At 34.6% G+C, this 12,411-nt stretch overlaps 1 protein-coding gene across 1 annotated transcript in view; it reads left to right on the forward strand.

Annotated features, from left to right (window-relative positions):
* The window catches only part of MIPEP (mitochondrial intermediate peptidase), a 64,491-nt gene that overhangs the window by 27,390 nt on the left and 24,690 nt on the right, over positions 1-12,411 (forward strand). The window contains exons 11-15 of the mRNA XM_079321074.1: positions 300-453; positions 1,403-1,480; positions 2,474-2,678; positions 5,427-5,536; positions 10,150-10,224. Of these exons, the coding sequence (XP_079177200.1) occupies positions 300-453; positions 1,403-1,480; positions 2,474-2,678; positions 5,427-5,536; positions 10,150-10,224 (622 nt within the window). The remainder of the gene's footprint in view (positions 1-299; positions 454-1,402; positions 1,481-2,473; positions 2,679-5,426; positions 5,537-10,149; positions 10,225-12,411) is intronic.

Here is a 12,411-nt window from a genome sequence, read left to right on the forward strand (position 1 = left end):
GCTTGGCCACCCATCATGTTGCCATGGTCTGTTTGGGCTACATGCTCACCACATTTCTGAAAATCATAGTTAACATCTGTTGAATTTGGTATCCAGATTTGAATATAAGGAAAATTGAGGTACTGCAAAGCACTGTGCCTGTAACTTGGTTTCACTATTTGAAAAATAAAGCCAAACATGCTTGCTGAGATCCTTTTGGCTGAGCTGGTGTATTTGTGGCATCCTGTGGCTTGAAGGCGAGTATTGTAGTTTATGTAGCTTTGCTGACTGACTGGTTTGGCATTCTTGTATTTTCTTAGGTACAACATTGATCCTGGCTTGTACTGTCCATTTTTCTCTCTTGGGGCATGCATGGAAGGTTTGAACTCTTTATTCAGTCAGCTCCTAGGGATCTCTCTCTATGCTGAACAGACAAAGAGAGGAGAGATTTGGTCTGAAGATGTTCGGAAGTTGGTAAGTGTTCCCAGCATCTAAAACCAAAGGGAAGATAAACAAGATAGTGTATTCCTGTGAGCTATGAATCAAACTTTTTAAAAAAATTGCTTGGATACCTATCAAAAGCACAAACTAGTTATCTACTTTTAGTTGGAGTTAGACTTCAAAAGCATTATCATCTCTTTAAGTGTCTTTTGGATGTTTGGTGTTTTATGGCTTAACAATAGCTCTGTGTCAATGATGCCTGAATCAGAAACAGCTTCTGTGTTTGGAGATTATTGTTGCCCCTTTCTGAATGAGCCCTGTTAGTTTATTTAGTTTCAATTTGTAGATGACCATAGATGACTAGAATGCTGTAGGTATATGTCCTAGCAGTCATGTGTCTTTGCCTCATTTTTTATACTCTGTAAGTCATCTTTACTTTGAGATTGATTTTTAATTTTCTTTTATTTTTCTGCCCTCTTTTTAGGGGTGGGTGGAAATAAAAACTTGGGCAGTAACTTACTCATCAGGTTCCCAAGTTCCTCTGTTGTCTTCCTACATTTATTCACTGCCAGATCTCCACTGCTCTTCTATCCTCAACCTCCAGCAACAGAGTCTGTTCTTTATATACTGTGGGTCAATTTATAGTTACTCCTTACTCTTTCTATTTTTATTTCCGTGATAAATCAGCTCGTGTTTGTCACTTGGGGCCTACAGACAGTGCTTTTTTAATACAGAAAGTAATTCTAATGCTAATCTGTGACTAGCTAGTTTTGAGTGAAATGCAGAAACAATGTAGTTTGAGATACAAGATGAGAATTTTGTACATTTTTTTTCCAATTAAAATCATGAACAGATTTTATATTAATTATTCCCAGTTCATTTGTTATTTATTCATTGTAAGTCTTGGGATTTGAATATTATGTCTTCAATTTACATGTTACCAGTGCTTTCACTGTGGAAATTGTACTCTTTTTTTCTTCAGGCTGTTGTTCATGAAACTGAAGGTTTGCTAGGATACATCTATTGTGACTTCTTCCAGAGACCTGATAAACCACATCAGGTAACATTTGTGATCTGACTTCAGCTTGGGTTTTATTGGAGTGTAGCATTAGTGTCATTTGCATTCAATGTAAATTTAGTGAAACTTGCCTCATTTTAAAATAGATTTAAACAGGGAATGTCTGTAACTTCATATGTGGGTTTAGATAAAATATTTTTTAGGGCAAGCTTTCATTTAAAAAAAACATCACCCAGTAGGCTGAACTCAGACTGTGGTACAGAGTAACAGGCATTATGAAATGTCATAGAGCTCTGTTTAGAGAAATGATAGGTATTTAAACACTTATTTTCTGGCCTACTGTTTACAGGTAGAAACAATCTGACATTTGCACTTTCTAATCTTTACATTCAACTAATTTTTATTCTAAATGTTCCTTAAAACTGTAGATGGTTTTACTGTAGATGTTGTGGCTGTCACTACCTAGTATTAGTATATTTGCAAGAGGATGCAGTGCAGTTGATGCTTCACTCAGTAGAAGCACCTGCAAGTTTCCACCTTTAGTGAGGTGATGAGCAATAAAGTTGAAATCTACATTACTTTAGTATATAACTGCTTTTTAGTATTTTGTAATATACTAGTAGTGCTGTTTGGTATATTTTATAAAGAAGTTACTGCTGAAGGCTGAGGAGGGAACTTGTTCTGTACATTATGGATTTGGCTCATCAGTAAATTTCTTGGCACTCCTGATACCTGTTAGGAAATTTGAATGGTTTGATAATTCTAAAACATAAAGATATAATTTTATTTTCTAAAAGCTTTCTAAAACAGTCTTTCCTTTATGGAATAAAGTAATTTCCTTATGAATTTGAAGCATATAATAAGGATGGAGAAACAGTGCTGCTATTGAACAACACTCTTAATGATCATTGAATTCCACTTGTGTAACAAGTATATATTCAGATCTGATTTAACAGTTTAGTTTAATTTAATCATTGTTTTAATATCATTGATATAATGACATTGGCTGTCCATGTTTGCTTTTACCTTGAAAAGGACTGTCACTTTACAGTTCGAGGTGGCAGGCTAAAGGAAAATGGAGAGTACCAGCTACCTGTAGTTGTTCTTATGCTGAGCCTTCCCAATTCAGCAAGGGGTGCACCAACACTACTAAGTCCTGGCATGATGGAGAATCTCTTCCATGAAATGGGACATGCTATGCATTCTATGCTGGGAAGAACTCGGTACCAACATGTCACTGGTAAGGAAGTTATAATAGTGATTGTTTTGTTTTTGTCAAATGTTTAATTTGCAGAAGACAGGAGTAGATTAAAAAAAATTATAAATAGACTGAACAAAACAAAAGAATAAAAAGAGTATGAACCAAAAATGGTTTTTATGTTAATAGTTCTATACCCTTCATGATTTGAGAATACAGTATCAGATCCTTAGATATTATGTAAAACTCAACCAAACAACACTTGATTATTCTTTTTCTTATAAGAATGAGGTGTTGGTATCTCTTCTTTATGTACTGTTGATCTTTATTCTATTGCTGGCATTCACTCTTGCAAGTTAGTCTTATATGGAGTTTATAATTATTAGAATAGCTGGAGGTTGGGAAATAGGTTGTACCTAATGTAGAACCACAATGAATCCTGGTTTGGAAATTACTTAGGAAAATGAATGAAGGAAAATTAGTGAATTAAGTCTTGCAAAGAGTAGTGAGACTAATGGCTGGCAAGTCTCTAGCTTCTGTAACCTGCTGTGGCAAACAGGTCAAAGACTCATGCTGGCTAAGGCTGCTTGGCATGCTACTTTTTTTTGCCTGTGTACAGCTTGGTATATTCTTTTCTATAATAGTGTGCTGGAATCTCAAGTAAACATTTGCATATTAAAAAAAACCTCAAAACAAACAACCAAACAGATGAGATTGTAACTCCCTTACCCGATGAATTATTTTTTAGTATGTTTTTATGTTAGTGATACCAAGGGATGTCCATATTAATGTTTTAACAATGGATACCTTTGCACTCAGTGGCAGAATACTCTTTTTCTAAGTCCAGTTAAAATTAAAATTGATTGAACTGTTTTATAAGTAGGTTACTAGTGGACATTGTTAAAACAGATTAGCACTGCATAATTCCTTCCATATAAGCTCTGTATGGTCTTTGGGACAGCTAAGGACTTTTCCCCCAGTCCTTCCCCTCGTGTAGCCTTGCTCATCTTGAGCTACAGGAATACTTACATGCCCAAAGTAGCTGCTTTGATGCAAGTTCTCCTCTTGTGCTGAATCATGAGTGTCTGCATGTCAAACTCTTCAAGAGGCAGGAAATGGCTTATTTTGAGCCTCAGGCTTTCCAAGAGTCCCTGTGTATGGTTTCTGTGTTGCCTTAGCTCCAGGCAGTCCTGTATCCCAGAGGATTTCACTCCAGATCTAGCATTGCAAAAGCAGCATTGGGGGTTGGAGGTCAGTGGTGTTGTTTCTGCAGAGAATCCTTTTTTAATGGAGTTGGAATGTGTAACAATGAAAGGGCTTGTCACAGGGATGTCTGTTAGGGGCTGTCTGCTCTCATGGAACATGAGGATGGTGAAGTATGGAAACAAGATGACTACAGGCTGTTATGAGAACAAAAAATTTGCCATTCAGTTGAGATGAGCTGAGTAGTTTGACATCTTTCTTGCTCTCTCTTGCTTTACTTTTCTTTAATTCAGAACTACACAGTTTAGATCACGCATTTTCAGAATATAAGGAGAATTTTTGCTATCAAGTAGATTTTTCAACAGAGGTGGACAAACAGAATCAGTTTTATGTGTCAATGCAGAAGTGCATATAGCTGATGTGTCTGTGAAAAGGTCTAATGTGATTTGAAATTACATCAGAGCTGTATCTAAAAGCAGTATTAGAATGGTAAATGTACTGGTGAAACCTCATGCAATGTTTGGGCATGTTCCTTTTGTGTGTCTAGTCTGAAGGTGAATTCAAACTGCAGCAGGTACAGAGAATAACTAGAATGGATGGTTTCTTAGACTTTATCTTACCTTTGGATGATGATGGCTCAGACAGATTATAGTTTCAATTTAGTAGGTAAAAACCAGTGAGGTAAATGCTATTTATATTAAAGAGCAGTCTGAATCATTGAGTGTAAACAGATTATAAGTTAAGACTGAAAATTAGAGAAAGGATTGTAGAGGTCAAAGGAGTGATTCAGTAAATAGTAAAAGCATGCTGGGATTTAAGAGTAATTCTGAATGTTGACATTGTCTCTGACAGACAGGGATAGAGGTGATGACCTAGTCGGTCCACTGTGAAAGCAAGAACTTTTTACATTGCTAACTTCAACATAGAAATTAGAAATTCGGCTTTGATTTGGCAATGTTTTACACCTTTTAATAAATTCTATTAGGTAAGATGCTGATAAAGATTAGAATAAATAAGGCCTTTGGGAAAGTGCTTTTTGAAAATAGTAACAGCTAAAATATTAACACATTGCACTTACATAGAACACATCTTCAATCTGCAAGAGTGTTTCTTGAATGAATGATTGGTATTATAAAGTGAGGTTAATATAAAGCATAAGTGAGCTCAGCAAACAGATGGAAGCTAAGACTTGTAACTGTGAATGGGATTAAGGCAGAGTTCTGTTTACATTGTAGTTTAATTTAGGTTTAGGACACTTAAATAGATTTGCTGTTTCACGTAGGGCCAGTTTGGCTACAGTCTGGTTTAGTTTAAAAAGGGTGTGATCCAGAGCTTTATAAGGTGCCTCACCCAGCTGTTCAAATATTTTGTTTTACTTTGTGATTTATAGTAAAATGTGTAGGATCATAATGAAGTTTTTCTGGCAGTATGTACAATAATGGAAATAAAATATTGACTTAAAAAATGAAAGAACATTAAAGTTCACCAAAAGTCCAAACTGAAAGTTGCAAAACCTATTGGGAAGAGTTAACTATTTGTGTTAGTGGAAATAGCAAATGCTAATACATACGATTATTCTACCTCTAGGAACCAGATGTGCTACTGATTTTGCTGAAGTTCCCTCAATTCTGATGGAGTACTTTGCAAATGACTATCGAGTGGTTAACCAGTTTGCAAGGCATTATAAAACAGGACAGGTAGGGAAAAAATATGTAAAATATTAATAAATGTATGTGGGAAAAGAATAATATTTACATATGTTATTGATTAATAATGTTTAAAGTAGAAATAAACAATGGATAAAATGATTTTAGTATTACAATTTCAGTTATTCAGAAAAAAAGTTAATACTCTCATTACAAAAAAGATAAATGTAATCTGTGGAAGAATGCTAGGTTCTTGTATCTAAGGTTCCAATTAAATATTTAAAACTTTCAGCCTTTTTTTACTGCAAGGTGTAGTAGTTGAACAACTTCCATGTGAATCAAGTTATTTGGAATGGTTTAATATAATTACAGGTAAGTTATGACAAAAATAGAATTTGTCATTGAACTCTAAAGTTTGTTTTAAAATAAAGTGCAGGTAGCCAATCATGGACATAAATGGAAATTATCTGCAGTGTTTCAAAATTTCCATTTTTAGCACAATATAGGGCAGTGCTTGAAATATTTTTGTGATGAAAAACATACTGCTTTAGTTAGGATTATATTAGGATTAGTTAGATTCTTTCAGTCATGAATTTCTGCATTAAAATTCTGATGCTGTTCTTACATGAAGTAATTCTTTATTAGTCTCTTTCAAGAATCTGCTTTCTGTGGGGTATTTGGAATAGAGTTCTCTTTGGTACAAGGTGACTTTTGGTGGACACTTTAAGACATGGCAATAGAAAATGATTTCTATTTATACAGACATTTCCTAAATTCCTCCTAAGTTGTGTAGCTCCAATACTTCACTGGAGCTTTTTATCCAACACTAAGCATTAAGAGTATTTCAGTATTATGGAAGTAGGATTATGTTTACCTCCATTGAACAGTTAGGAAAATATATTGCTTAACTTTTATTTTAATAGATATTGTCTGAGAAATTTGCTCTTTATTTTTGGTTTTGGGGTTTTTTGGGGTTTTTGTTTGCTTTTTTTTTTTGGTTTTTTTGGGGTTTTGGTTTTGGTGTTTTTTTTTTTTTTTTTTTTTTTTTTTTTGGTTTGGTTTTTTTTTTTGCAACAGAGCAATTGTTTCTGCAGAATTGATTGTGCTGAGAAATGTCTCTGAAACCTGGGAGTTAAGCTCAGTTCAGGAGTGTTGATCATTTATCTATTTGAATCCAGATACAGAAATCAAGCTTTCTAATGTTCTCTATAAAATTCATGTAGTGTTTAAACAGCATGGAGTTAATCTGGTTGCATGAGTTCAGAGAATGAGCTTCACTAAAACATCTGATAGAAATTTGTAGAACATTATTTATGGCTTTGTATTTTCAAAATGACTTGACAAATCTAAACCATGTTTAGTTTCAGTGCAAAAGCTAAGAACCAGACACTATGTCCTATTTGGCATTTCCATAAACCGCTTCTCTTTATTGGTGGTGAAATCTTCCCCTTTCAGAGAGCAATTGAGAGAGGTTTGATGGAGAAATCCAGTCTTGAAGGGGCAAGAATGGATTATGCTGAAAGATGAGAAGAGCTTGAAACTGCTCTGTGGCTCTTGAGGGCTTTAGATGGCTTGCTTTTAATTGCTTTTTTAAAATTTTAGAATGCATTTTTGAGCTATTATCCAACATATATAAATCTGCTTTTGCTTGTGTTTGTTCATGTAAACTGATTTTAAGAATCTGATATAAAGTTTCTATGTTCATCATTTAAATACAAATAGATTGAAGTAATTTTTTCTGTTGTGTATATGTTAAGAAGTACTTTGTCTTGAAAATCCCATCTTTCTTACATTTTCTACTTCACAAAGATCTTTTTGGGGCTTACTTTCTGTGCTTGTTCTCTGATTCTTTTGTTATGCAAGTAGGAAATGAGATTTTTTTGTTCGTTTTTCCAGTTTTTGATTTATTTGAAAAAAGAAGAGTCCCCCTTTTCAAGGGGAAGTAGGGAAGGTGGATGAAAAAGTTAAAATGTGAAAACTATGAAACCATTTAATCATTATGTTGTTCTGTTCAAGAACTTCCATTAATTTTCTCCTTATGAGAGCTTTTCTGTGCTAGAAGGATCTTTTCTGCAACTACTACACCAACAGAGCTCTGCTGGATGTTGGCAGAAGGAGACTTGCTACTGACCCAGTTTGTCAGAGGCAATGCAGATAATTTGCCAAAGCATCCTTCTTTTGGTGTTGCTGCATCTACAATCTCTTTTTTGCATGCAGACTTCAGGTGGTGTGGTTTTTAATATTCCTGTTGAACATAATTGCATCAGAAACTTGTCAGTGTAACTTGTCACACTTGTCAGTGTAATCTCATATTAGCCATTGCTGTAAAAGTCAGTTATAGAAGGACTCTTCTTTGAGGATCTGCACTTACAATCAGTGCTTGTGCTTGTGAGAAGAGGAGGGGAAAGAGGTGTTTTAATTATTAAAATGTGCACTGTTGAAAATTGTATTTCAATAGCATTGCAGAAAGAGAAATTGATGGGCAGACCTTCAAAGATGAGAGTTTATTTAGATGTAGATAATGAGGTTCTGGTCCAAAATATCTTGAAGTTTATAGAAAGCTTCTCTCTGTCTTCATTCCCTTTTGAAAGTTTGTTCTGTTCAATGTTGAGGAGTGACAAAACTTGCAAGCTCTTCTGTCAAAAGGAGCAAGTCTTTTGAACTTAGTTGAAAAAACTGGCCATTACAAATCTTTACTGGCCATTTGTTTCAAGTAAATAGCAAGCCTAGTTTTCCTTTCATCTGAAAGATGACTCAAGCAAAAAAACAATCCTTGAGATAAAATGAGTAAATAGAGAGGATTGTAATAATTAATTACTAAAATTAGATTAGTCAGGTAAGCTCACGAAGCCAAGCCATATCAAAATGAGGGCATTACAGTGTTTAAGCAGACAATCTGGTGCATGGATGCCATTCTGTATCACTGTGATTTTTAAATTTCATTTTTAAAATGCAGAGATATGTGGTAGGTCTGAGCTAAATGATTTTAAGCTTGTGCATCTTTGGTGGCTCTCTTGAACAAAGGCCACTGTTTCAGCTGTTCAAATTTGAACTGAGTTCATTTTTCACAGAGATGGAATTACAAAGACAGTATTGTATTAGCATGATTATAAGAATAAGCCCACAGATAGTAAACAGTTGTAATGTGTTGCAGTTACTACATAATGGTAAGGAGTTAAGCATGCTTTGAGACACAGGGAATTCTGCACTTTTAGCCACCATGAAAAAGATGCTGAAAAATTCATTCCAACAGCTTAAAGTTACTTAATGGAGAAGGATAGAAAAGTAGACCTCAAAGTAAAACTTGTAGTATTCAAATTTTAAAAATTGAATGGTTATTCAATGATGTAGTTTTAGCCAAAGCTCTGTGAAGTCTTTCTTTTAGAAGGAAGATGACAATCTCAATCTGGTTTTATCAGAGAGTTCATCTTTCAGAAGTGAAGTAAGAATGCTGAAGCTTTTTTTAAATTCATTCAGCTGCTTATTAAGTGACTTTGTGAGATTGTAGAGGAGCAAGGAGCAATAGTTTCCATTCCCTGAAACACTGCATGCTCCAGTTCAAGACCTCAGCATATCTGCATGCATGACATTCACAGAAACATACCTTGGAGTGGAGTTGTGATCTTTGAAAAACCCTCTGGAGTCAAATTTTGCTTCCCTGAAATCTGAAGTATTAAGATCTCAAAATACTAAGATCTCAAAATAAGTGATTTCTTTATCAATTTATATTCTTTGAATTTAATCTAATTTCAGCAGTGTTTTTCTGGTGCCAAATTCTGCTTGACTTGTGAATTACCTAGCATCTCTATAACATTGTTCAGCTTGTAGTACCTTTCTTAATATTTTAGAAGGAATGCAGTTATTTTAAGCATATTTCATTTGTTTGGCTAAGGAAGCTGCTGGGAAAGAAAAAAGAAAATGTTTGTTAGTTAAAACATCTATTGAAAAGCTTCAGCAAGTTGTGGAAGAAGTGTAAGGTCAAATATTCACAGACAGACATTCTTAAAAGTCTGGCATTAAGAAGTCTTTGGATGTATTTGCAGACATCTGGATGGAAAGTCAAAAAGATTGTTTAATGACTTGAAAAGTGTTTCTGACTTTTCAGTCTGTGGTGGCATGGATAATTTTATTACCATAGATGTGGAATGAATTTAACTTTGTTAAAAATTTCAAAGGGTAGATATTTGCTGTTAGTACAACCAAATATTTTTATGTGGGTTAGGGCAGAAGGCCTGATGCTGTCTCAGTTGGAGTTATGAAAACCCAATATTATTAAGCTCAGTATTATGAGTTATATGATGTGGGAGGGCTTTAACTGCCCGGTCTGTTCTTTATGTCTAAAAATAGTAATAACATTTTTAACAGGCATATAAGGGAATGTGGGATCAGTTTATAGAAAAACAAACAGATTTTGCACAATAATTTCTCTATTGCTATGTGGATTTATGCTGATATCTTAATTGATCATTTAATGCTTTGCTCAGCAAATATTTCCTTCCTTAATGCAAAGCACTTCAAATATGTTTTATTACCACCAGGTTGTTTTTCTGGTTTTTTTGGTTTTTTTAAATTGTATCTTCAGCCTCTTCTATTAATTAGCTATTTAAACACAATTTACAAAAAACCCAATAAGTCTAAATGTCTGATTTTTTTTTTTTTCCAAGCCGCTACCAAAAAACATGGTGTCAAGACTATGTGAGTCCAAAAAGGTGTGTGCTGCAGCTGATATGCAACTGCAGGTATGTTTTGCATTCTAGTTTCTACTCTCTATTAACACTTAAAAAAAAAAAAATTTAGTTCTTATAATCTGACCAACTTTTTAAAATGTAGACATGTTATCTAAGTATATGCTAATTAATTTAATTTTATGTTAACTATGTTTGTTTTTCTGAACATATTCTGTGTTGTCTGCTTAAGCCTAAATGTTTATATCTATAGGAAAATGTAAGGAAAACTACAGTTTTTGAAAATGATTGGATTATCAGAATTCCCAAACGTAGGTTAAAGTTGAATTATTGAATTAATGGAATCTTTAAGGAGAATTTGAAGTAGAGCAAGTATTGTGTACCTTAGATCATTAAAGTATAGTATGACTGAGAGATACAGGCTACCATAGTAAAATCAAACCAGCATGTTTATTTTCTAGAATGTGATTTGAGCTCCTTGTCTTCTGCAGCTTCAGATGAAAGCAGCCACTATATCACATCAAAATTGCTGGCTGAGCTGTAAGGATGTAAGACCTCTCTCGCAGTGTTAGGAGAAGTAACTAAATTCATAAACCTTTATTTTCTGTGGGTGTGTGATTGATCAGTCATTTCTGCAAACAATTAGTGATGCTGTTCTTCAAAGGAAGTAAAGGAAATTAGACTTCTATCTAAAATGGTATTTTGCCTTTTTCAGTCCTGCAACAGCAGTTCTCAGATGTGTACAGTAGCATTAGCATCCAGCTAATGCTAAGTTTTTTTACAGTGAGCATTTGGCTGCATTTAGTGTGCTGCTAGGTTTTGCTGTGTGGTTTTTGTGATTTTGTTTTCTCCTTTGTTTTGCCTTAAGCCTGAAACGTACAGTTTTTCCTTCTACAATTTACCTGGTGTTTAGGTGAGATAACTCTGCTAGTACCTTAGTGAAGGTTAGTTACTGAGATGTGGAAGGAAACAAATATACAGATCTTTGGTACTTCTTCCTTTGACTAGTGGCCATATGATCGCAACCCTGCCTACAAACGTGAGTTAGGCTGGTTAACTGAAGTTGATCTGAAAGAGAAACTTAAATACTTGCAGTTTTTTCCATGCAGTTCCATAGAAGACTTTAATCAGAAATCTGGAGAGTGGATCTGAAAGTTGTACACATGTCGTTTGCACTAGTCAAAGCCAGACTGAACACTATTTTCAGTGTATATATGTGTTTTTCATGGGTTAAATGTAAAATTTATACTATGAAGGCCTAATCATGGACCTTTATTCATGAAGGCACAACACCTGTACAGATTAGTAACCACCAAAGTGTTGATCAAGTCCTTTCACATGCACCCATTCTTTTCTGGTGTCTCTATCCATAACAGCTATGTATCAATCTGACAGATTTCTTTCAACTTTTTATATGTATTTCTTGTGATCTTGTCAAGGTTTGAGACCAAGCTGGTATTGTGGAGGCTATATGGGCTTGAGCATCGAGCATTTTAAGTCACAAATGTATTCACAAGTGACATGGCCTCCCTGTTCTGTGGTGCAGTAGAGAATATTCCAAAAGGAGAAATCATAGCATCAGTTGCTTGTGCTGGAGCTGTGCAGTGCTATTGATTGACTGGTGATGCAGTGATTTAGCAGGCTGCTTGCCATCAGATTTTCCTTGTGTGAATTAAGTGCTAATAATTTCAACCTGTGCCAAATGACCACAATGCCATACTGAATAATATTATTCATTTCTACTTTCAACACTATGTTTTTGGAGATGCCAGGTGTAAAACCTGCAGAACTGTGCACTCATTTCAAAGGGACAGATTGGCAGAACTGTTCTGTTGAATAATTTGGAAAAAAAGTCCCAGAGAAGTTGACTAAATGGCAAATATAAAGCTAATACATTCCATTTTAAAAGGGCATATTGTTACATATACAGATTAAAAAGTATGTAATTAATTGAAGCAAAATATATTTTAATTTGTAGATGCCAAAGTATATACGTGCTGCTAACTATATGCCTGAAAAAACTGTGCATGATGATTCTAGAGTCTTTGCAAAGACTATATTCTGTATTGATGGCTAGATGCTATGCTAGCTATATTTGACCTTTAAAAGAAGAAAAAATGCTGACATATATTCCAGCTGTGTGGAAAACAGCTGTGTGGAGGTTCTTCTGTGGTCTGTTCAGAAAATAAGTCTATTGGCACGTGAAAGTAAGAAATATTGCTTCTTTTTCACAAGTATAAT

This window comes from Erithacus rubecula (assembly GCF_903797595.1).
Source record: "Erithacus rubecula genome assembly, chromosome: 1".
NCBI classification, from domain to species: domain Eukaryota; kingdom Metazoa; phylum Chordata; class Aves; order Passeriformes; family Muscicapidae; genus Erithacus; species Erithacus rubecula.